This window comes from Ictidomys tridecemlineatus, chromosome 5 (assembly GCF_052094955.1).
Source record: "Ictidomys tridecemlineatus isolate mIctTri1 chromosome 5, mIctTri1.hap1, whole genome shotgun sequence".
Taxonomy (NCBI): domain Eukaryota; kingdom Metazoa; phylum Chordata; class Mammalia; order Rodentia; family Sciuridae; genus Ictidomys; species Ictidomys tridecemlineatus.
The window spans coordinates 44,391,702-44,418,132 of NC_135481.1; the positions used below are offsets into that span (position 1 = coordinate 44,391,702).

The 26,431-nt window shown below is 32.6% G+C and overlaps 1 protein-coding gene across 1 annotated transcript in view; it reads left to right on the top strand.

Annotated features, from left to right (window-relative positions):
* The window catches only part of Aqr (aquarius intron-binding spliceosomal factor), a 109,590-nt gene that overhangs the window by 27,592 nt on the left and 55,567 nt on the right, over positions 1–26,431 (top strand). Inside the window, exons 7-15 of the mRNA XM_005337128.5 lie at positions 822–890; positions 1,948–2,048; positions 8,242–8,318; positions 12,095–12,159; positions 13,304–13,420; positions 15,780–15,893; positions 17,423–17,526; positions 22,045–22,147; positions 24,648–24,768. Coding sequence (XP_005337185.1) covers positions 822–890; positions 1,948–2,048; positions 8,242–8,318; positions 12,095–12,159; positions 13,304–13,420; positions 15,780–15,893; positions 17,423–17,526; positions 22,045–22,147; positions 24,648–24,768 — 871 coding nt within the window. The remainder of the gene's footprint in view (positions 1–821; positions 891–1,947; positions 2,049–8,241; positions 8,319–12,094; positions 12,160–13,303; positions 13,421–15,779; positions 15,894–17,422; positions 17,527–22,044; positions 22,148–24,647; positions 24,769–26,431) is intronic.

The window sequence follows — 26,431 nt, forward strand, 5'->3', positions numbered from 1 at the left end:
TTAGCAGTAGTTTGGTGCTGGTTTTAAGCCAATTTATAATGAAAATTTTTTTTCAGTATGCTGTGAACTTTCTTTATTTGAAGCAGTTACATTTGTTCTATAAAATAACTGAATCCTGAGTAAGCTAATAATGAACCCTGGCTCCTAGAGGAAAAGTAGGATTAGGTTCCTGCAAGTCTCTGGTTGCAGCATTTTTTTTTCAAACTATCAGTGCATAACCTTATTTTATATGTGTGTGTCTGTTAAAGACATCTTATTAATACATATTTTTGATTCAGTAACCTTATTCCTGAGTGAGCTATCCCTCAGGTTATTCCTCAATGGGTTTATCTAGCAAACATGGAGAAAGTACAAAGAAAATGACTTATTGAACATTAGAAGCACTTCAGTTTTGTTCTTGGAGATTCATTTTAAACACTGAAATCACCAATGAAAAGCCCAGTAACTCCGCAAAAGTAGCACTAAAATAGATTGCAAAAAGGATACTTGTTTGTAGTATGAGAAGTGCAATTCAAATAGGGTCATCTCAGCCTTAGCTAGGTATGTACATATCAGGTAACTCAAAATTTTTGAGGCTCTGTGCTATTGATTTGGGATTTATAAATTTTTGTGAATAGGTGAATTTGAAGATATGAAATCAGTTAATAATGAAAACTGTTGTTTAGAGTATTGAACTTTTTAAAATATTAAAATATCACTAATTTACAAGTATTGGTGCCATGTTTTCCCCTCAGGACTTAAAAAGCCATAATACTCCCTGTATAAAATTCAGTTGAAAATGCTAGAATGCTTATAGACTTTTTGCTTCATACCTTTAATAGGAAGTAGACTTGATACGGAGTCAAGTACAGCAGCTTATCTCCCTCCCAATGTGGATGGGCTTACAGTCTGTAAGTATCTAATTTCAGAATATTATACATGTATATGTTGTAAGTGAAGATGTGATAGATTGTGTACCTTTAGTATGGATATAAAAGTGTTAGCTAAAAATCCCTTTTTCTGTGCTTAGAAGTTACCATGCATTAACTTATGATATATGTAGTTTTTATAATTTTAAAGTTTTAATGTGTGTCCTAATACATGTTTCACCTAATTTCAATATTGTAATATAAGTTTAGTATCAATAGAGCTTATAGAGAAAGAAATTATCCCTTTATCTATTGAGCTTATAGAAAAGGGGATAATTTTAGCAATATATGGTTATTATCCTTATTATATTTCTTTGGCTAAAACTATATGCAAACTTGAATTTTTATTGTTTCCTTGATTAAAATGTACATATAGTTAAAGAAGAAGGTCTGGATCATGTGTAATAGTAATGACTTTCATTTTTTTTTTAACCAAATCTTTATTGTGTATATGTGCATGTATCAAATTTACATATTTTAGGGAGTAAAGTTTAAACTGTGAAATTTCAGTGTGACCCTTTATTCTTAATTGTATTTCCTACACATGATTATTTCTGTATAACCCACATGTGTGTACTCATTCACTGTACCAGTTAATGGAATAAAAATATAAGGCACATATGTCTAACTTAAGCTTATGTTAAAAAGTGGTGAATGCCATAATAGAAAATTTACTGATGGCATTTCTATTTTTACTTTTGGTAGTTGCTTTATGTTCGTTGTTTGAGACTCATATTTTTCAGTCATCTGTGATTATGCTCACAAGTGTTAATGTTGATATTTTTCAGACTGAATTGAGACAAAAAAGTTTATCATTGAGCTTAAAATCTTGACTAGAAAAGACAGTTTCTTTTTTATTAATAAGTATTAGAATTGAATTTTAGGAATTAATTATTCTTAGTTTTCAAGGTTTATTTTGTTGCTTTTAGATTTTGTGATATTGCCCTCAGTCATGTACTAGAAAACTTGTTAATATTTAATCTTGTCTTTATCCTTTTAAATATTGAAGTTATCGATAACATAACAATATCTTTTTCAGGCACGATTGGAATTAGAATTAAAAAAAACACCTAAGCTAAGAAAATTCTGGAACTTGATTAAAAAGAATGATGAAAAGATGGATCCAGAAGCAAGAGAACAGTATGTTAACAAAGCTTCATTCCATATTAGCTTATTATGCTGGATTACAATTCTTAGACAGTGTTATTTGTGGCTTCATTTGATATAGTGCCTTGTTCAAATAAGTTATTAATAAGTGCTTTTACTTAGACTGTGTAGAAATATTTTTTACAAAAACCTTAAAAGGAAGCCACAACATCAGCAAAGCTTCAATTTACTTTTCTTCTTTTTCTTTTCTCTGAACCAATGTGCCACTTTTCTTCTCCATTCCTGTTGTCCCTGATCTGTCCCTCACGGAGAGTTCTGTTTTCTCCATAGTCTTCAAGATGTCAACCAGTTCAACTTTTTCTTACTCCTTGACTTTTTTTTTAATTAATTGTTTTTATTTATACATGACAGCAGAATGCCTTACAATTCTTATTACACATATAGAGCACAATTTTTCATATCTCTGGTTGTATACAAAGTATATTCACACCAATTTGTATCTTCATACTTTGAATAATAATGTCCGTCAAATTCCACTGTCAGTTCTAACCCCATGCCCCCTCCCCTCCCTTCCCTCTGCCCTATCTAGAGTTTGTCTATTCCTCCCATGCTCCCCCACCCTATCCCAGTATGAATCAGCCTCCTTATATCTGAGAAAACATTTGGCATTTGTTTTTTTGAGATTAACTAACCTCACTTAGCATTGTCTTCTCTAACTCCATCCATTTACCTGCAAATGCCATGATTTTATTCTCTTTTATTGCTGAGTAATATTCCATTGTGTATATATGCCACTTTTTTTTTTTATCCATTCATCTATTGTAGGGCATCTAAGTGAATTGTGCTGCTATAAATATTGATGAGGCTGTGTCTTTGTAGTATGCTGTTTTAAGTCCTTTGGGTATAGAACAAGGAGAGGGATAGCTGGGTCAAATAGTGATTCCATTCCCAATTTTCCAAGAAATCTCCATACTGCTTTTCATATTGGCTGCACCAATTTGCAGTCCTACCAGCAGTGTGTGAGTGTACCTTTTCCCCCACATCCTCACCAACATTTATTGTTGTTTGTCTTTATAATAGCTGCCATTCTCACTGGAGAGAGATGAAATCTTAGAGTAGTTTTGGCTTACATTTCTCTAATTGCTAGCGATGGTGAACATTTTTCATATATTTGTTGATTAATTATATATCATCTTCTGAGAAGTGTCTGTTCAGGTCCTGGGCCTCTTTATTGATTGGGTAATTTGTTTTTGTGGTGCTTAATTTTTTGAGTTATTTATATACTCTGGAGATTAGTCCTCTATCTGATGTATGAGGGGTAAAGATTTTGTTCCCAAGATATAGGTTCTCTATTCATCTCACTGATTGTTTCTTTTGCTGAGAAGAAACTTTTTAGTTTGAGACCATCCCATTTATTTGGTTCTTGATTTTAATTCTTGTGCCAAAGGAGTCTTATTAACAAAATTGGGGCCTAATCCCACATGATGGAGATGAGGGCTTACTTTTTCTTCTATGAGATGCAGGGTCTCTGGTTTTATTCCTATGTCCTTGATCCATTTTGAGTTAAGTTTTGTGCATGGTGACAGATAGGGGTTTAGTTTCATTTTGTTACATATGTATTTCCAGTTTTTTCAGAACTATTTATTGAAGATGCTATCTTTTCTCCAATGCATGTTTTTGGCACCTTTGTCTAATATAAGATAATTATAATTTTGTGGGTTAGTCTCTGTGTCCTCTATTCTGTACCATTGGTCTACCAGTCTGTTTTGGTGCTGTTTTTGTTACTATTGCTCTGTAGTATAGTTTATGGTCTGGTATAGTGATGCCACCTGCTTCACTCTTCCTGCTTTGGCTATTCTTGGTCTCTTATTTTTCCAGATGAATTTCATGATTGCTTTTTCTATTTCTATGAGGAATGTCATTGGGATTTTGATTGGAATTGCGTTAAGTCCATATAGTGATTTTGGTAGTCTGGTCATTTTGATAATATTAATTCTGCCTATCCAAGAGCAAGTGGGTTAGGCTTAGGCTCCCAGGTATGGGAGGGCTGAACTTGGACCTACCCTGCACCTGCGTCCTGCACAAGTTGGTGTGTGTGGATCTGGGCCAGGTCTGGGCTCCCATGGTAGTCTGCTGGTCGGAGAGGCGGTCCTGTACAAGAGGCTGGGCTCCAGCGAGTGTCCACCCTGCAGGTAAAGGGGTGGACCCCAGCCTACTGTGAGCCTAGTTCCCACAAAGGTTGGAGTGGGCAGATCTCACTCCTTGACTCTTAACAATGACTTTTCTATACCCCAGCCATCATTCATTCATTCAACAAATATTGAGTGTATTGTTTTGCCAGGTATTATTTGTAGCATTGGAGATACAGCAGAGAACAAAGTAAAAAATAAGTCCTGTTTTTGTAGTGCTTATATTCTAGTTGAAAAAGACAGCAATGAACAGATAAATTATGCAATATGTTTGGTGGTAATACATGCTAAGGAAAAAATAAACCAAGTATAGGGATTAAAAGAGTAATTGACAGTGACGCTTACAGCATCCAAATCCAAAATTTTCTCATCTATATTTTATAACAAATTGATTTTTTCCTTCATCTTTGATCAATGTATTTTTTTAATGTGCTATTTAGATGTTGACATTTTTTTTATGGTCAGTTATTTCCCAAGTTTCATGATTTTTATCAAATTCTACTGTGCACAGTTTCAGTCAAAGTCTTTATGGGTTGTTTAAACAGTAATAAACAGTGATGTTTATTAGCAATTGGATAAAAGTTTGTGGTGACTTGTATTTATTTCGTGGAAATAAAGTTATTTAATGGGTGTTGGTAAGCTGTCAAGTGTGAAAATTTTTTTCTATATGTATGTTTTTATTTCATTTTTTAAAAATTTTATTTGTTCTTTTTAGTTATACGTGACAGAATATATTTGACATATATACATGGAATATAACTTCCCATTTTTGAGGTTGTACATGATGTGGAGTTATACTAGTCATTTATTCATATATGAATATAGGAAAGTTATGTCCAATTCATTCTACTGTCTTTCTCAGTCCCCTGTCCTCCCTTCCCGTTCTGTCAAATCCTGTGTGCCTCCCCTTCTCCTTTCCCCTCCTGCTTATTGTGAGTTGAGTATGAAATTGACAGTAAATAAGTAGTCTTGTTAAATGACTGGGAGATCATGAGATACTTGCCATGATGGGGAATGTGAAAGGAAGAGTAGTAGTACTGCTACTGGAGAAGATGGTTCCAGTTTTCCCTTTGCAAGTGGAGATTTCTAGCAGATCATTGTTAGAAGAAATGTAATAAGTGCTACTTTTGTAGGTACATATGTAGATAGTTATTGAGGTCATGAGTATGAATGAGATTATTTAGTGAGGTGCATAAACCACAAGCAGAGGGTTGAAGATAAGAAAGTGCATCCTGGAGTCATGTTGGTGGTTACTGAAGAAATTGAAAAGCTGCAAGTCAGAGATAAATTTGGGAGTAAGGGACTGAATATTACAGGAAAGGTTAGAGTACGAACATCCCTATTTTAATTTTTAGCTTCAATCTCATTTCTTTCACAATAGATTTTTAGCTAGCATTTTATCATCTTGGTTGTGTGAACAAGTGATTTTTTTTTTTTTTTTGGCCAAATATGACTCTTTTTGTTTGTCTTGAAAAGCCCGTTTTCCATTACCTTGATGTGATTTAATCTTAAATCTCTCTGGTCCTGATTTCTTTTCTGTCCTTTAACTATACTTCTTTCATTATACTTATAAACGGATGATTGTCATGAACTTAAATTTGGCTTAACTAACTAGGAGTACTCATTGTTTTTTCCTCTTGAACTCACCTTTCTGCTCAAAACCTCTTAATTATGCTAGTCAGTTGGGCTTGGAAAACTCCAGACATCTGAATGGCTCTTTATAACCAGTCAGGCAGTACTATTAGATCCCCACTTTGTCTTTCCTTTCCCCTCTCTCTCTCTCTCTCTCTCTCTCTCTCTTTTGTACCAGGGATTGAACTGAGTTGGCCACTTGGCCACTGAGCCACATTCCTAGACCTCTTTTGCATTTTATCTAGAGATAGTCTCTCACTGAGTTGCTTAGTACCTAGCCCTTGCTGAGGCTGGCTTTGAACTCAAGGATTCTTCTGTCTCAGACTCCCAAGCCATTGGGATTACAGGCACGCGCCACTGCGCCCATCTCCTTTTCTTTCTTGTATTCACACTGCCATCATAATTCAGGCCTTTATAGGCTCTTTAATGAACCACTACAATAAATCCCTATTTGGTCTTTCTTCCAGCTTTCCATTAACAGTATAGTTTAAGTATTCTTTTTCATAGAAAACTATATTTATTTTGCCCTACTTCTATTCACAGTGTTCAGTGATTTTCTTGTTCCCATAGGATAAACATTAAACTAATTACAGTGGCTTTATAAAACCTCTTATATTTCCTGTGGACCCCCCCCCCACCGCCCCCATTAATGAACCAGTCTGACCAGTCTATAGTCATTGTTTCTTCAACATTCCTCCCCTGAGTCCCTTTCTCCTCTATCCACGTGATTGAATATTAGCCATCTAAACATTCTTCGCTACCACCTGCTTCACACTACATGCTTTCTTCTGTACTCCTATAATACTAGCAGTATGTGTGATGGTTGGAATATCTGTAGTTGAAAGTGTAGGTTCTAAAACCATATTTAAATAGATTCTGCACTCAGTTGTTATATGACTTTGGGCAAGTTCTTCCCATCTTTGAACTTCAGTGTGAAAGACTATTGTTATTATTAAATGAGCTTTCTTTTTTTTATTATTATTATTATTATTATTATTATTATTATTATTATTATTATTTGCATTACAATTCTTTTTTAAAAAACTTTTTAAAAATTTTTTTGAAAGTAGTTGGAAACAATACCTTTATTTTTTAAAATTTATTCTTATGTGGTGCTGAGGATCGAACCCAGGGCCTTGTATGTGCCAGACGAGCGCTCTACCGCTGAGCCACAATCCCAGCCCCAACATGACAATTCTTAATACACCTTTATACCATAATTTATCATATCTCTGATTGTATATAAGGTATACTGACACCAAATTCACATCTTCGTACGTGTATTTTGTATAATGATGAGGGTCTCCTTCCACCATCCATGCTATTCCCCTTCTCACTCCTTTTCCCTCCCACCCCTATTCCCTATCTAGAGGTTATCTTCCTCCCTTGCTCTCCTTCCTAACCCCATTAAATGAGCTTTCTTACATGAATTATTTAACCCAGCCCAGATCTTGGCAGAGTAAGTTCTCAGTCAGTGTCAGGCAGTTTTTTAATAATTGCATTCTGACTTGTGTTAGTCATTATCTTTATATATGATTTATCACTTCAAGTAGAATTTAATCATTCCCCTCCTTTGTGTTTCTAGTAGGACTAGCATAATCATTTGTTGCTATCCAATATCTGATAAATGTTGAGTAATTAGTTAAATTAATAATGAATGGAAAGTATTTTTTATTGGTACGTAATAATCATATACAATAGTGGGATGTGTTGTGATATATTTGTATATACAAATGAAAGAATTTGGTCAAGAAAATTGTACTTTAAACAAACATTTAATCTTTAGCTATTGAAGTTCTCTTGTATTTAGTATTTTAAACATACTGAAGTATAAAATTGTTTACCTTGATTTAACTACATTAAACACTATTTTTTCCCTTTCTTTTTTTGGAACTGCAGATTAAATCTAGGGATACTTCATCACTGAACTACATCCTCAGTCCTTTTTTTTTTTTTTCTTTTGAGACACAGTCTTACTAAGTATTTGAGGTTCTCCTAAGCTGATGCTGGCCTCAAACTTGTGATCCTCCTGCTTCAGCTTCTCTAAGTTGTTGGAATTATAGGCATGTGCCACCACGCCCAGCTAAATGCTAGATTTTTTTTAATTTTAATGGCAAAATACAAAGAAAAATTTGAAATCTCCTTTGCAGTCCTGATCCTTAAATTACAAGTAAAACTTTGACTGTAAGAGGAGGTGTTTTCTTAGCTATTTTTTAGGCCAGGAATGAAGCTCTTCTTCTCTTCATATAGCACTATATTTACAAAGATGACACTTTGTTCAAATTATGGTCCTAATGTCAGAGTGAAATGGAACATTTGAACAATATTTGAATATATTTATTCATCATTCAAAATTTACTTTGAAATAACTTTTTCAAAAATAATTTGATCATGTTTGATTTTAGAGCCTATCAAGAAAGAAGATTTCTTTCACAACTCATCCAGAAGTTTATCTCTGTTCTGAAATCAGTCCCGCTGTCTGGTAACTGGCTTTTCTATTCAGCTCATTTGTAAATTTATTCTATAGACTTTCCTATGGATTTTACCTGTCTGTAGTCTAAAAATTGCTCTTAGAATGATTTCAAATTGTAACAATAAAGTATAGGTCCTTTCCTTTTCTAGTATATTGCAAATTGTAGCATTGACAGCCTTAAAGGTTATTTTAAAGGTACCAGCCTAGTTATTAAAATATCATTTAGTTAACAAACATTTTTATATTTGCTTACTAGGTTTATGTCCTGTCCTGTATACGATGCTGGAATACAATAGTGAACAAGAGAGAGACTTGTTCACTTGTTGTTCATAATGGGATATTGAATAGTGTTTTTCAAGAGATATTAAATATTATTTAAAGGGAAAGAGAAGAATTACTTTTTAGATATAATCTACAAATGAAATGGGTCAAGACCATTATGACCTATTTATTGATGAGAGTAATAAAATTACTCACTATTATAGATTATACTGTATTATCTATATGTATACTATGAGTATACTGTATATACATGAGTATACTATATACACGTGTGTGTGTATGTGTGTGCATGTGTTTTTTTTGGGGGGGGGCGGTGTACTGGAGATTGAACTCAGGGGCACTTGACCATTGAGCCCCATCCACAGCCCTATTTTGTATTTTGTTTAGAGACAGGGTCTCACAGAGTGGCTTAGTGCCTCACTGTTGCTGAGGCTGACTTTGAACTTATGATCCTCCTGCCTCAGCCTCCTGAGCTGCTGGGATTACAGGCATGCCCATACTGTACCCCACTTACATATGTGTTTATATACCTGTATGCCAAGGGGAGTCAATTCAATATATGAGGTTATTAAGATCTTGATAAGCATTTAATGAGTACAAATAGATTTTTACTTAATAAAGGTATATATGCTGTATAAGATGTCATCATTTAATATTTTATTTCTTAAGTGAATATAATCTCTAAGAACAGCTTTATAGTTATATCATGTGTATATTTTCATATAGCTTTGTTTAAAATGCAATAGAATTACTTATTTAATGCTGATTTTCCAGGTAATATTTAACAACTGAATATTTTAACTAAAATTCAGTCAGGATTAGATATCAATACTATAAATCACTTGTACCCCATTTGGAGCATAATACTGCTAACAAACAATATAAATTATCATATGCTTATAATCTAAGGTGTTTAATATTAGTATATTTAAATCTTTTTGTTAAGTGCCTTAAACCTCAAATGAGGGTGAAGATTGGAGTTTCTTGGCACAAACAGTAACAATATATGCTTTGAACTATTAATGTTTCCAATAATCAGGGTCATAAAATTTATTTCTCTAATTGTGCAATTTTAATACAAGGTCATCTAGGTTTAAAAATCAATTAACAGAATTTCTTAGGTGATTATTCTGTTTTTCTTATTTTGGTACTGGGGTTTGAACCCAAAGTTGATTTACCACTGAGCTATAGCCTCAGCTCTTTTTATTTTTTAGTTTGAGATAGGGTCTTACTGAATTGCTAAGACTGGCCTCCAACTTGTGGTCCTCCCACCTCAGCTTCCCAAGTTGCTGGGATTATAGGCATGCACCACCACACCTAGCCTTCTTAGATTTATCTTAAAACTTTAATCAAAAATTGTTGCTGGGCGCAGTGGTGCATGCCTGTAATCCCAGTGATTTATCAGACTGAGGCAAGAGGATTGAGAGTTTGAACCCAGCTTCAGCAACTTAGTGTAGTTCTAAGTGACTCAGCAAGACCTTGTCTCTAATAAAATATAAAAAAGGGCTGGGGGTGTGGCTTGGTGGTTAAGCGTCCCTGGGCGCATGCAATATAATTATATATGTATATATAGAGAGATAGATAGTTAGATATAGATATAGATATTTATTTATTTATTTTTTGCTGGCAAAGGAATCAATAAGATGGTGAAAATAATGTGCCAGTTCAAAGAGGCATGTATGAAGATGAATGGAAGAGTTAGGAAACAGAAAGCTTATTTTTAAAAGAATGAGAAGGATTGTTGTTTCATTTTATAGGTTCATTAAAAAAAACACTCATATTAGATGTAATAAGCAATCTGTGTAGGATTCTCTAACATGTCAAAACTGCTATCAGAGGAAGGAAAATAAAGATTGCAGTATACTTGACACAAATGATAAGAATGTGTTTGTCTCAAATTGGAACAACAAAGTTTTTACTCTGTGTTCCTCTGACCATCAGAGCATAGAACTTAATGACACCAAGCTTTGTTATCTAATATTAACCAGGCCATTGCCAGCCATTTTTCCAAAGGTTCAGAATGCAGAATTTGCTAACTTTTTAAATTTTAGAAGAAATATTTTTCCTTTGACAATTATAAGAATGAAAGCAATGGAGGCCTAGTTTGAATGAATTTAATTTAAAAATTGCTCCTTTTGGAGTGGTATTAGGGATTAAACCCAGGCACGCTTAACCTCTTGAGCCACATCCTCAGTCTTTTTAAATATTTTATTTAGAGACAGGGTCACGCTAAGTTGCTTAGGGTCTCACTAAATTGATGAGGCTGCCCTTGAACTCAAAATTCTCCTGCCTCAGCCTTCTGAGCCTCTGGAATTATAGGCCTCTGCCACTAAGCTTGGCTCCTTTTAATTCTTTAAACAGCTGTATGACTTGCACTAAGTTCTGAAAACCTGGCTTCCAGTTCTGCATCTTCATCAAGTCATTTCTTTTGGGGTCCTCAATTTAACAATTAGAAAATGAATATCTAGAATAGTTATTTTCTGCCCACCCCCCATTTTTAAAATTGGTACATTATGGTTGTACATAATTGAATAGATGTTTTTTAAGGTCTTTTCCAGCTATTGAATTTTATTTTTCTGTTACTGCAGGGTCTGGATTATGGGCATATTTTAACTGAAAATTTATAGGGGAAATTCCAGTTAACATTTCTGTGTATAAGTCACAAAAGTATTTACATTTCTTCACATAAAGCCTTCCATTTTCCATTCCACCAGAAGTAAATAAAATGAATGTATTTTTAAAAATGTTTATAGGATATCTTTTACAACTCTGCCACTTGAGTTGTCTCTGGACATCAGAGACCTGAAAGTTATCTGATTTCACAATGCAACCAACTTAACAGGATGGTTTTAGCTAATAAATGATAGATCATTTCCTAGAATTAATAAAAACCTTATGCTCTGAAAGTATTTTATATTTTGTGTCACAAAATATTTTAATTACTTTAAAACAGAAAAGAATGATTTTTAAAAGGTGCGTTATGTCATGAATAGCATAAAATAAAATTGTGATTTTAAAATATTTCATTGCTTTGTGTCATTGGTATTTTAATATCAAAGTAGTACGGTAGGAAAAGATAACATAAATTACTATATACTGCTCATTTTCTATGTATTTTAAAGATGTGTACATATATACATGTGTACATATATATTCTGTATATATCTACATAAACATGTATTTGTATATATGAAAAGGAAAGTAGAGCAAATTCTGATATAAAACTACTTTTTGGTGATTTTTCAAAATCTAGTCACTAAGTATGGGTTTTAAAAGTTAGCACTTTAAAAAATATCTTTTTGCACATGTGGCACAAGGTCATGTTCGTAGAGCAAAATAGCAGCTAAATATCAGCCTGCCTTTAAAAAAATATACAGGATATTCTTACTCAAAATCATAGTTATTGTGAATAAGAGGTAAATGATTTTGCTTATATTATTAAATTTTAAGAAGTAGCACACAGATAGTCTAGTAAAATTCTAACATGTTTCTCTTATGTCTAGAACCTGTCACTATGGACAAAGTTCATTATTGTGAAAGATTTATTGAACTTGTGATAGATCTAGAGGTAAGAAATATAGAATGACTTGTTAGGTATTTATTAAGAGTCTAAGCTTAAGCGTATTACTGCATGTGATATATTTCTTTATCACTTCTAACTGTCCTTATTTGAACCTTATGTCAAGGTGTCACATACTCATAAGTTGTTGTACTTTTAGGTTTTGAGATGACTGTCCCATTTGACATGGGCAACTATTTATTGTCAACTTTTTAAATAAAAAAATTTTTAAAAAATTTTGTAGACATTGATGGACTTTAATTTTATTCATATGTTTGCATGTGGTGCTGAGAATTGAACCCAGTGCCTCACACATGGTAGACAAGTGCTCTACCACTGAGCCACAACCCTAGCCCCTAAATTAAAATTTTTAAAGGATAAGATTTCATAATACTATGTGCAGAATGTTGGTAGGAATTTCAGATAAAGATAAAAAGTGATATATTTCAAATTAAATCCATTTTCTTTCCCTTATAAAGTGGGAAGTTGAAAAAAGATCTTTTTGTGCCTTATTTTGAATGATTGTTAGAATATTGGACTAGCAGTCATTCTATAAGTCTTCATTTATATTCTAGCTGTGTCAGTAACAAATTTATTTCCTTTTGGTATTTAGGAGCTCAACTTCATCTGTTAAATGTGTTATGATTAGATAATGGTTTTCAAACTGTCATGGTCCCATAGTTTCTCATCATCACCTTTCTGACTATCATGGGGGAATGTGGGGAGAGGAAAGGGAAACAGGGGTCTTCATTTAGGGAGACTTTTCCTTTTTCTTCAAAACAGCTCCATTTTTAAACATACACAGTTTATACTGGGTTTTAAACTTAATTGCAAATTCACACTGAAATTGCATGTAGGATTTTGTTGGAAAACTATTTGTTGAGATGACTTGTGAAAATTCTTCCTGTGTTAGATATTATTTTTAATTTTCTCTTTAAAGTTCTATTATCATCATTGTTATTAACTAAAAACACTGCCACTGAGTTTATTGACAGCATGATCCATGCCCCTTGCTATGTGCACAGTATGTCTTTGTGGAGGCTGGAGGGTACTTTGTGATGAGTACTTCTGAGTTAAATATAGTAGACTTTACCTTTATACTATCTGCAGAGAATACATGCAGAATTATTGCTGTGATGTTTATTTTTCCTAGGCCCTGCTCCCTACAAGGCGCTGGTTTAATACCATTTTAGATGACTCTCATCTTTTGGTTCACTGTTACCTTTCCAATCTTGTTCATAGGGAAGAGGATGGTCATCTTTTTTCTCAGGTGAGCACTGATATACCTAAACACACTTAACCATTTTAATTTCTAGGTTCATCTTTGCCAACTGGAAGTACGAGCATATGACAAAAAGTAAATTCTTTGAAGGATGATAAAATGAGATAGACATTATTGCTCTATATACATGTATGATTACACTACTGAAGGGACTGTACACCATGTACAGCCAGAGGAATGAGAATTTGTGTGCCATTTGTGTATAATATGATAAAATGCATTCTGCTATTATGTATAACTAATTAGAACAAATAAAAAAAGTAAATTCTTCTAAATATTGAATGATGTAAAATTCTAAATAATCATTTTAAAGTCAGGTCTTAATATGTAAAATTAATGCACTCTTGCATAGGTGGCCTTTAATAAATATATATTCTAACTATGTTATTTATGTATGACTTTATTATTGGACTAAATTGTGATTTTGGTGATGTAGTTCCACATGTTCACATATTTTGATGTTATGTGAATAACCACTGTGGAATATAGTCAGTGATGAGCGTTAGTTTCAAGTAAACTGTGCCCAATACCATGGCTCTGTCTTTCCACATGATGGTGGTAACAGGCAATTGATAGCATGGAAATGTATGTACACTTATCCTGCTACCTTGGGTTGGAAGGTAAATGCACTTTAAGGAAGGCAAAAATATTAATATTTCCTGTTTTTTGTAGCATCATATAGAAGAAAACATAACAAACTTGTAATTCTTTCTTTTCTTTTTTTTTTAGTACTGGGAATTGATCTCAGAGGCACTTAACTGAGCCACATCCCCAGCCCTATTTTGTATTTTATTTAGAGACAGGGTCTCACTGAGTTGTTTAGTGCCTCACTGTTGCTGAGGCTGGCTTTGAACTTGTGATCCTCCTGCCTCAGCCTCCCAAGCTGCTACAATTACAGGCATGCACCACCATGCCTGGCAATTATTATCATTGAATGATATCATAATGGGAGATACAGTTTTTGTGTGCATTACATATTATTTTATCTCATGTCTATAAGCATTTCTTTTTCTCATTCTCTTTTATAAATTTTTGTCCAGTGAGTTGTGTGTGTCTTGAAATCTTAATATCTAATCTGCTATGGATTTGAAGTAAAATAATTCAGGTTTGAGGTGAATATAATTAGTAAACTCTTTTGTTGCTGCTGCTACATGGGGAAAGCAGACTCTTTTTTTAAACACTATTTTTTTCTTTCTATTAGCTCTTTTTAGTTAAACATAATATTAGGATTCATTTTGACAAAATTATTAAAATACAGAATATAATTTGTTCTAATTCAGTCCCTAGTGTATATTCCCTTTCTCTTCCCTCTCCTTCTTCCCTTCCCTCTACTGATCTTTCTGCTATCTATCTATCGATATATATTTTAAATTTGTGTCTTATAAATATACATGGTGGTGAGATTCACTGTGGTATATTCATATATACACATAGGAATATTAGGTCCGATTTATTCTACTGTTCTTTCCTTATCCCATTCCACTTCCCTTCCCTTCAATTCTCTTTGTCTACTCCACTGATATTTTTTTTGAACCCCTCCCCCACTTTATTTCGGATCAGCTTCTGCACATCAGGGAAACATTCAACCTTTGACATTTTGGGACTGGCTTATTTTACTTAGCATGATGGTCTGCAGATCCATCCATTTACCAAAAAATGCTATAATGTCATTTCTATTTATTGTTGAGTAATACTTCATTGTGAATATATACCACTTTTTCTTTATCCATTTATTTGTTGAAAGGCACTTGGGTTGGTTCCATAACTTAGCTATTGTTAATTGTGCTACTATAAACATTGTGGCTGCATCAATGTAGTATGCTGATTTTAGATCTTTTGGATATATAACAAGGAGTGGATTACATGGGTTATATGGTGGTTCTATTTCTAGTTTTTTTGCAGAATCTCCATACAAAAGCAGGGACTCTTTAGCAGCCGGCACCAAGCTAAAGGCTTAATGGCTGTGAAGACTGATAAGAGGAATGAACAACTTAACTTTTCCCACCTTACAGTTTTTCCCTTACAGAAGCAGCACAAAGAAGAATATCTCTACTTACAAATCCAAAACCCTCATTCACAAAAGTTTGGGGATTACAGTTTAAATTCTCTGTAGAAGTAGACCATGTATAAGTAATAGACTTAGCAATTTATTCATAAGACATATTTTGTTTTCATGTAAACTAAATGTGTTTGGGTACGTTCTGAAATATTTGTTATGATCTTTACATTCCAAAAATTTTCAGCAGCTCTGAGAACATGCATTATTGACTTGTTTATTTTATTAAATAGTGCTATATTTTTTTTGGTCTTATTTCCATAGTTAATTAATTTAAATCTATCCTTTTAGCTTTTGGACATGCTTAAGTTCTATACTGGTTTTGAAATTAATGACCAGACTGGAAATGCTCTGACAGAGAATGAGATGACCACAATTCATTATGATAGAATTACTTCTCTACAGGTAATTGAAATGGACTATAGCCTTTTCTTTAATCTAATTTTTGTATAGATGCAAATACAAAAAAAGTACTAATATAATAGTGTTTTATCGTCAACTTTTAAAGCTTTCTAATTCTGATGAATTTATGAAAAAAAAATGACTTTCATAGTGCATCTGAGTCCTATGAGTCAATATGATGTTATTCTACTGCGAAATATTAGTTACTAGGCCAGTTTGGTACAAATATTGGTCTTGCTGACACTTTTATTTCATGAACAAGTGCTGCATCATATGAAAGCATTCTACAGATTTTTAAGATCAACACATGTAATAGGACTGAAATTTACCAATGTAGTTCATATATGCCAAAAGAAGTACTATTGTTTTCTGTTACTGACCTCACTTTGCTATTGAGCTTCTTTTTTTTTTTTTCTTTATGACAGAAGGATGCTTTTGTCAGTTTAAGTTTTTTGGAGGGCAAAGTCTTAAACAGAAGTTTAAACTCTTTTTGATAATCAATTCTACTCTCTGCTTGATTTTCTGATCTTCCTCCTCTTTCCACAAGTGACATCAGGGTGTACATGGAGGCTCTAAAGTTCATTGTTTTGGAAGAGGAATGAACTCAGATGTCTTTTCCTTCTTTTCTCAGAACATTAGTGTTTTTGTTCTTTTGCCCTTCAAGTAACCACAGTTGGTGTGGATATGGTTTTATCCTGTCGATACAGGCAAGGCGTGATGACTGGTCTCAAGGAACTCCATACTGCTTTTGGAGTCTCCTGTTTTGTTCTTTTGTTAGTTTTCTTCTGAGAACTGATTCTCACTCATTTCCTGGTTTAGGCCACCCATTCTCAACTTAGTTACAGTCATTTTGTAGTTGTCTTCAATAATCCCATGCAAACTCACTCATAACATTGGTGACCTGTGTGTGTCATCCACCATGGAGCACATAAAAACTTCTGAGTCTCTTCTGTAACACAGGGGCATCAAGGAAGACTAAGAATGTTGTCTTAGATACTTACTATCTTAGTGCTGTTATTTCTATTTTCTTATAGCTTATTCCGTATTGGTTGGGAACGTTAGCCTACAGGTCTTTTCTTCTTCGAGTTCCAAACAAAAACAGGGTGTAAGCATATTGTTTTTTGCTTCTGTCCTTAGGTTATTTTTTCAATGGGAACTTTCCCTTGGGATTTTATTTTAGTCTTGTAAGGTCAGTTCTTGATAATAAAAAATGTTTTTTTTTTAAATCCCCTTCTGTTAATAGCCCTCATGGCTATTTTTATATAGTCAAAATCAATTTTAGAAATAAAAATTTGAACACTGGCTCTTCATTTTTGCTTTCCTGCTTGAATAATTCTTGGTGGTTGTTTTGCTTTTATTTTTTTTCTGTTGCATTACATATTTCTGGATGAATAGGTGCAGGTCACATCCTAGATGCCTATGAGAAAGGGTAGTACATTATACTTTTAGAAAACATTTCTGCCATACAGTCTGTAAATTTTAGACGGAGATGTAGATATTAATTATTTATATTTTTTGTCATTCTGTTTCAGAGAGCTGCTTTTGCACATTTCCCTGAACTCTATGATTTTGCCCTCTCCAATGTGGCAGAAGTAGATACTCGAGAATCCTTGGTCAAGTTTTTTGGACCTCTTAGGTAAGGCAACACAAAAGAAAAACTGTTTATAAACTCTCTTAGTATCATGCTCCTTGAATTTTATTTTGTTGCTTTTATTAATTTTTTCATTATTTTAGATAATGCTGCTTATTCCTTCACTATTTATTGACAGCTTATGTTATTCTCTAACAGTTTGATATCTTTGAGTCACTTAAAAGCAGTTATCCATTCCCTCCTCCTCCTCCTCCTCCTTCTCCTCCTTCTCCTCCTTCTCCTCCTCCTCCTTCTTCTTCTTCTTCTTCCTCCCTCCCCCCCCCCCCCTCTCTCTCTATCTCTCTCGCCTTTTTTGGGGTAAAAGATATTTTTCATAACTTGTGTCATTTTATAGATCTTAAATTTTTCCTATAGTAGGACATTAAATTGGTCAATCCCATTAGTCATGTAAGAGACATCCATGATGGTTCATCATTTGTGATATTAGTTCTATGACTTAGGAACATTTTTGCATGGTTAAAATTTATAAAATTAGTAATATTGTCTTGCATTTAGTTATCTGCTAATATAGGTTTTTGAAAATAGCGATAGTAATCACATGTTTATTTAGTATTAAGTGGTACTATGCTAAGTGTGTAAATAATCCTTAAAACTTCATATTAGTAATAAATACCATTTTTTTAAAAAAGTAACTAAGGCATAGAATAAGTAATTTGCTTGGTTACACAGCAAATAAGTGACAGATAAGATTTGAACCAGTTTAATTCCTGAACCCTAAGTTTTAACACTGTTCATTATTTCCCTTTTGTTCTTAACTCTTGGGAGAAATTATGTAGTTATTTTGTATTTGAAATGAAACAAACTAAGATTGATTTGTTTATTCATTTTCAAGTGAGGATCTGATTATAATTCTTATAATAGGTCTATTTTATTCTTTGAAGTAATTGCATTGAGTTCCATTAAATGGTATTATCACACTGTTTTTTAATTACTCTCTTATTGATGGATCTTTAACTTTAAAATTTTGGGCTATTACCAACAATTCTGTATGAGCATCTGTGTTAGTCAGATTTCCATTGCTGTAATAAATATGTGAGTTAAATGAATTTTAAAAGAAGAAAGGTTTATTTTGATTTATAGTTTAGAGGTGCCAATCCATGGTCAATTGGTCCTAGAGTAGGAATGCATGGCAGAAGCAGACCACTCATAGCAGGTGAGCAGAGAAGGAGAGGGAGGAAGGACCAGGGTCCCAAAATCTTCTTCAAGAATATGCTCCCAATGACCTAAACTTCCTTCCAGTAGTCCTCCCATTGACGCCACAGGCTGGAGACTAATCCTTTAACACATAGGCTTGAGAGAGATTCAGTATTTAGACTAGCAGCATTCCTTGTTCCTTCTATGTAAAGAAAAAATTTTAGTGCTGATTCCTAGAAGCAAATGGCTGACTCAAAGGTTATATGTTTAAAATTTGCTCCTTCAGTAAAGACTAACAATTTACATTTACACCAACAGTGCATGAGGCTTTCTTTCCCTCCCTACCAACACTAAGTAAATGAGTCCTTACTTTTTCCCCATCCAAGAGCAGAAAAATCCTTATTGTTTTACTTTGCATTTTTTCATTATATTTGGAAAATTGAGTGTCTTTAATTTTGTTAGCTATTTGCATTTCTTCTGTAACTTTCCTGTTATTCTTTATTATTTTTTATTTGATTGCTTATTTTCTTATTCATTTTATTTTTGAGAAACCTTTATATAGTCTAGATATGAATCCATTATCTAGTTTGTATTACATGATTATTTTTCTCAGTTTAACTTTGTAATTTCTTGTATTATTACAGGTATTTTAATTTTTTTTTTTTTAGTTTCTGAACTTTATTAGTTCTACCTCATGCTAAAATTCCTGCAGAGTTGTGATTTAATACAGTGATCTCAAATGAAAGTGGCATTTTAAAATAAATTAAAATGCAAGCATATCTGTATCAATCTATTTTTAAATGTGTCATTAAATTGGTTTAAAAGTCCAGTGTCAATTATATATCTGTGTTTAAATAATTTCATAATTTTTAAAATTTTTGCACCCACTCTATGTTTTTTTTGTTTGTTTTGCAGATGTTTTAATTTTTTAGTTAATCACATCTGTCAATCTTCTTTTTAGTGATTATACTTTATGTAGAAGACCTTCTGGGCCCTAAAGTTACAAAAGATTGTCTTATGTTTTTAGACCATTTTTACATATTACATTTATTTTATCTGCATAATACATTTGAGGAAAAATTTTTTCCAATAACTCATTAAAAATATGAAGTATAATCCATTATATGTTAACATGTTTATTATTAATGAAAAATGTATATTCTAAATGAAAAAAACACAATGGGAAGAGTCCCATTGATTTACATGTTTGTGAATCTTTTTAATGTGTGGTTTATTGAATCTAATTGGGTTTGTACATGAGCTTTAATGTCTTACTCATAAAGACTCAGATTAGGTGTAAGTCCTTCCCAAATTTATCTATAGATATAATTTAATTTCAGACAAAATTCTAGCATAATATTTTGAAAAAACTGACAAAACTTATACTAAAAGTAATATGGAAAGGCAAGGGAACTAGAAGAGACACAATCATTTTGAATATGAACAGTGTGGATGAATTCTACTAGCTATTACTATTTAGTATAAAGCTACAGTAAAGAAGATATTATAGTATCAAAAAGGGTTGATTTATGGATCAGTAGAGTAGAATAGAAAGAGAATTCAGAAATAAGACTCTCTCTCTCTCTCTCTCTCTCTCTCTCTATATATATATATATATATATATATAGTTGATTTTTATAATGTACTTAATTAGAATTAAATTAATTTACTAATATGAAGAAAGGATAATTTTTCAACAGTGATGCTAGAACAGTTAGACATCTTTATGCAAACTGTGAATGAACCTTGAACCATAACTTTGCATCATATACACAAAAAACTCAAATTGAATTACAGACTTAGATATCAAAAATAAAACAGAAAAAAAAAACTTTGTCATTATGGTTTGTGCCAAGATTTCTACAGACACCAAAACACAATGGAAAAATTAAGAATTGGCCTTTATTGATATTTAGAAAAAGTCAGCTCTTTGAAAGACATTGTTTTCAAAGAGAATCAAAAGGCAAGCCACATACTAGCAGAAAATATTGACTAAAAAACACATACATGATGAAAGATTGGTATTCAAAAGTCTTAGAATTCCATAAGAAGAAAATAACTAATTAAATGGTAAGAGATTTAAATACATAAAGCATCAAAGCAGATAGATGTTAGTGCATGAAAAGATGCTAGGGAAATGTAAATTGGAATCATAATATACTTACTACATATGTATTAGAATTATTTAAAAGAAAAAAAAACAATGGACAATTTGCCAATGATGTGGAGCAACTGGACTTTTCAGACATTGCTGGTGGGAACTAAAAATGAGAGCCACTTTGGAAAAAGTCAACACTTTCTTTTAGAGTTAAACATGTGTTTACTATATGATCCAGCAATCCTTGCTTAAAGATATACCCAGGAAAAGTTAAAATTTTATCTTTATGCAAAAATGTATATAGTAGCTTTATTTGTAATTGTCAAAAACTAGAATACATATATATCCTTCAAGTGGTAAATGAATAAACACACCGTGATATATCATGTAATATAGAACAGTACTGAGCAATATGAAGCAATGGACTACAAATACACACCACATTGTAGGTGAATTTCATCCACCAGTATCAGAAGACATCCAATGTCCAAGGCTACCAAATGTGTGGTTTGACCTTCTGGGAAAGGCAAAAATCATAGAGATTGAAAATACATTAGAAATTTCTAGAGAGTGTAATGAAGGTTTGATACAAAGTAGCATGAGAGAAATTTGGGGGTTGATGAAACTATTTAAGTAGTGGAAAGCTGTCAAGTTCACAGAAAAATTTGGAATGGGTATTCAAGAATCCAAATTTAATAACAGTTTTAATTTTTCACTGTTGCATCAGGGACATTCTTCAATAAAACTGACTTTGTAAAGAAATACTTTGTGCAATTGAGGAATTCTGTGAATACTTTTAGCACAGGTTGGTGCCACTGACTGAATCTTTGCCAGCAATTTTACCCGTCAATGCCTTTTGGGGGGGGGGGAGTGCCAGGGATTGAACCCAGGGCCTTGTGGATGTGAGGCAAACACTCTATTAACTATATACTATATCCCCAGCTAATCTGTATCTATCTACTCTATATCCCCAGCTACCCACTAATGCCTTTGTACTGTTGGTGTATATATAAATATAGTGGTGGTGGGGGGAGATGTCTTGGTATTAAAAACATGCTGTCCTTGCAGTTCCCTTGAAAGGATTTTAGGTACCATGAGGTTTGTAGAAAATACTTTAAAAAACACTGAATTATAAGTTTAATTTTCATTACTGTCTTTTGATATTGGCTGCCCATATCATAGGACTATATTTATTTTTTCAACTGTCTGTGAAAATGCATGTTTCAAAAGCAAATTGAATTGTTATGAATAAAATGTTCTTCATTCTGCAGTTCAAACACACTCCACCAGGTGGCATCATACCTCTGCCTGTTGCCAACCCTTCCTAAAAATGAAGACACAACTTTTGATAAAGAATTTCTTCTAGAATTGCTGGTAAATATTAATATTCTCTGAATTTTTCATGTAGTTTTCTCTGCCTTTTTGAATTATTCAAAAAGATGTTGGTATACATTTCTACTGTACTAAAAGATTGTACTAAAAGATTATACATAAATCATACATACAAATGAACTCAAAATGAATCACAGATTTAAATTTCAAAACTAAAACAGAAAAAAAAGTCTTTTTTTCTTGTGGTTCAGGCCAATATTTCTACAGACACCAAAGCATAGTGAAAAAATTTATGAATTGGCCTTTATCAAAATTTGAAAAAAAGTCTGCTCTTTGAAAGACATTGTTAAGAGAATGAAAAGGCAGGCCACATACTGGGGAAAATATTGGAATACGGACTGGTATCCAGAAGTCTCAGAATTGTATAATAAGAAAATAACTAAATAAATGACAAGAGATTTAAATAGACACAGTATCAAAGCAGATAGTATCAGTAAGTCCATGGACATATGCTTAGTATGTTGTCATTAAGGAAATGCAAATTTGAATCATAACACACAGCATAACGACTGTTTTGGAATTATCACTTGCTTTTTGTCAGATTTGATTTTTCATTTCTTGGATTTCTTCTCTCAGGTCTTTCATCTCTTGAAGCTGCTTTTTGACAAGAACTCATTACATCAGCAAGCATTTATGAGCAGCTTCTTTGTCAGGCACTGAATTCACACATTGGAGATACATAATTGAAACCATTCCTTTCTTTAAGGAGGTCACAATTAAACATACGCAATACATGTATATGAATAAGCATTCATATGTTTATTTTAAGTGATCATTTAAATAGTTACTTGAATATTTGGTTTTACCATTATCTCTAGGAAATCTTAGGAATGTTAGAAATATAAGAACTTATCACTAAGTAATTGAAGAATTCTTAGGGATTTCTCATTCATTTTTGGAAATGAGAAGCTTTAACTTTCAAACTATTTTTGTGTGTGTTTGTGTCTGTGAAGATTTTTGTTTTGTAGAAATCATAGTTTTCTGTTATATAATTCATCTAGTACATTCTCTAATAAGATAGAATTATTATAATTGAATAGCTTTTCGTGTATTTTAGACATTTTTGTGCTGAAGCTAACATACTGTGTTGATGTGCATATACTTTTCTTACACATATGGAACCATATTAAGCATACTGTTTTATGATTTATTTTCTCAGCTAATATTTTTACTAGAAAATGTAAAACGCAATCCCTCACTGTAGGAAACAAGATGATGTACTAGTTTCACAGCGACCACAAACTCTTTGTAGCAGGTGTTTAAAGCCCTAGTGACAGGTGTTTTAAGTGCTGACTGGGGAGAAGTCTTTGGGAAGTATTTTAAATTAATTTAAGTATAGAAAAACACTTTCTTACTGATAGGTTTACTTGCATGAAGAATATGACTTAGGCCACTATCTTTGTCTTTCTTCCTTCAAGATCACTTTTCATTGTCTTTGACCACATATGTGCTTTCTGAAAATTCTTCATGCTATTTTCTGACAATATAAAATCTCTCATGAGTCAGGTTTTGGTATTAATAATAATAATAAAAATGTGGATTTTCTACTAGAAATCTTTCTAATAGTATGTTTGAGTATAAAGTTGACTCTCTGCTTTTTTGGGTCTTGTAACTAAAATCTTACCCTTAACATTTAAATAGGTATTCCAAAAGAAAATAATTTTTAAATTTATAGTGATACAGCATAGCTTTTGTTTCCTCCCTTTCCTAAAGGAGGTCTTCAAGCTTTGGTTTCTTCTAATATCCAAATAACCATTGAAAATTTAAAATATACATATTGCTTAGCTATCACAATATCTTTTTTCCTAAAATAATTTTACCTTGTACTAAAGAGAATATGACATTTTCAGATGTTATTATTTTAGCAGTGTTGATTGGATAACAAATTTATGTTTGTATGTGAGATGGATTGTTTTAATATTGCTCTAATAATAAGGATACCTCATGGTCATCATTGAAGGGAAAATAGAGATAGTCCATTTCTCTTTTTACAAGGGAGAAGACAAAACAGATTGTATTGTTAATATAAGAATGACAAATAGAACTTAGGGCTTCTATTTTTCTCTTAATGATAAATATTCAAGTGTTTAAACTCTGGGTGTGTGCCAAGGACTTCCACTATTTTACAATATTCTATCTGTACATGAGAAATCAGAGAGATAAGTAGCACTTTTTCTGTTTTACTAAAAAGTAAATTAAGTTCAGGAAGGTAACTTGCCCAGTTTTTCCTTGTTCATACATAGAGATGCTGGGACTTGAACTCCAGTCCATCTGATTCCAAAGCCCATTACTATTGTTCTTCTTTCATCTTTGTTTTAATGGAGAAAATGGAGGAAAGAAAAAGCATCTTGTTAAAGTGCTTCAGTAACCTAAAAGGCATAAAATTTCTCATTTCATACTTTATAGTGAATTTGGTCATAAATTATTTTGAGTGAACAAAGATGATTCTCACTTTCTGCATGAACTGTTTCCTTTCTCTTAGGTATCTCGACATGAACGTCGGATTTCTCAGATTCAGCAGTTGAATCAGATGCCTTTGTATCCAACTGAAAAAATTATATGGGATGAAAATATTGTCCCAACTGAGTACTATTCTGGGGAAGGTATGGTAAAGAGATATAGGATTCAGGTGTAACCTGAAACTTAATTCAGAATTCTTTGTATATAATTAAAAATGTATTCCAGTTTATCTCATAAATTAGGATAATTTTCTGGTACCTGAAGCTCAACTTAAAAAAATATTTAATATTTCGAATACTTAGTACTAGTATTTTTATTAAATTTAACCATACATTATTGTATATATAACACTATATATAAAGTATGACCATAAAACTATAAGACATAATGCTGGAAATATGACTTTCTATCAGTAGTTGATAATAAACCTGAATTTTGATCCAAAGTGATATTACCTAGTTTATTCACCTACCTTTCACTACATTTGGTTCTGTGGGCCTTTTGCTCTTCCCCTAAGAATGAGACTTTGCCACAACTGAGAATATACAGAAGTATCTTCTGTCATATTTTGAAGACATATTTCAAAGGAAATTTCAGGAAGTCTTGAACAATGGCATTGTTATTAGAAAAATTGTGACTTTTAGAAAATCACAGATGTTTTCTTTTTTTTTTTTTAATACTTTTTAGTTGTAGATGGCACAATACCTTTGTTTTATTTATTATATTTATGTGGTGCTTAGAATTGAACCCAGTGCTTCACACATGCTAGGCAAGTACTCTACCACTGCTCTACAACCCGAGCCCCTCACAGATATTTTCTTTTGGTATATTTATTTAAAAGACAAATTACTTCCGAGTTGTATTCTAAATGCATAATTGCAGCAAAACCAGTGTACTAAAATTGTGCTAGAGTTCAGAATAGTCAGTCTTCCTATCTTTTTATAGCTAGGAAGGTTGATATATTGTTTTCTTATGTCTAAGGATGCATTCTTGGGTGATAAAACTACAGAAATTCAAGCAAGTGATGGTTATAGAAGTTGGGAAATGGTTCCTTTCAGGTGAAAGGAAGAAAATGTAAGGTGTATGAGAGAGTCCTGGATAGCTAACAAGGTGATTCCAAAGCTTCGTTTTTTTAAATGTCCTTTACTTTTTGGCATATCTCCCTATATCTTTTTTTTCCCCCTTTCTGTTGAAGAATCTGGGTTGTTTGATCTGAAGTTCCCCATAGCCCAGACTTTTCAAAAGAATACCAATTTTTGTTTTTTGTTTTTAAATAAAATATGCTATGAAAAGAGATGGTTTCCCTTATCTTTGGCCTGAAATAAAAATAAATTGAATTCAATTGCTAGTCAAAGTTAACTAATATAAATGACATGAAAATTTTTATGTAGCATTGTGTCTTGTCTTTAAGTTCTTTTGTTATATCTTTGATATTCTGCATGACAATCATAAAACTGATTTGCTAATAAAATGTGCTTTGGATTCTTTTTTTTTTAAACCTTTTTGATAATGTCTGAAGTGCTTGGTTACTTATTATCCAAAAGAAATAGTGTTAAGTGAGAATAATGGAAAGAATATTTATCATTAACATAGAGAAGAGCAAGTCTGGAATAACAAGGCAAATTTAGAGCATAATAGTGATCTTTAGAGACCTATTTATGCAATGAAATGTATTAATCCAGTTTTCATGGTAAATTTTGTCATGTGCTAAGGTCATACTCACTTCAAGATTTGGCAAATGTGAATTAGATGATAAAATAAGGGTTTAATAAAGTATTTGAGACTACTAGTGTTAAGTATCTTTAA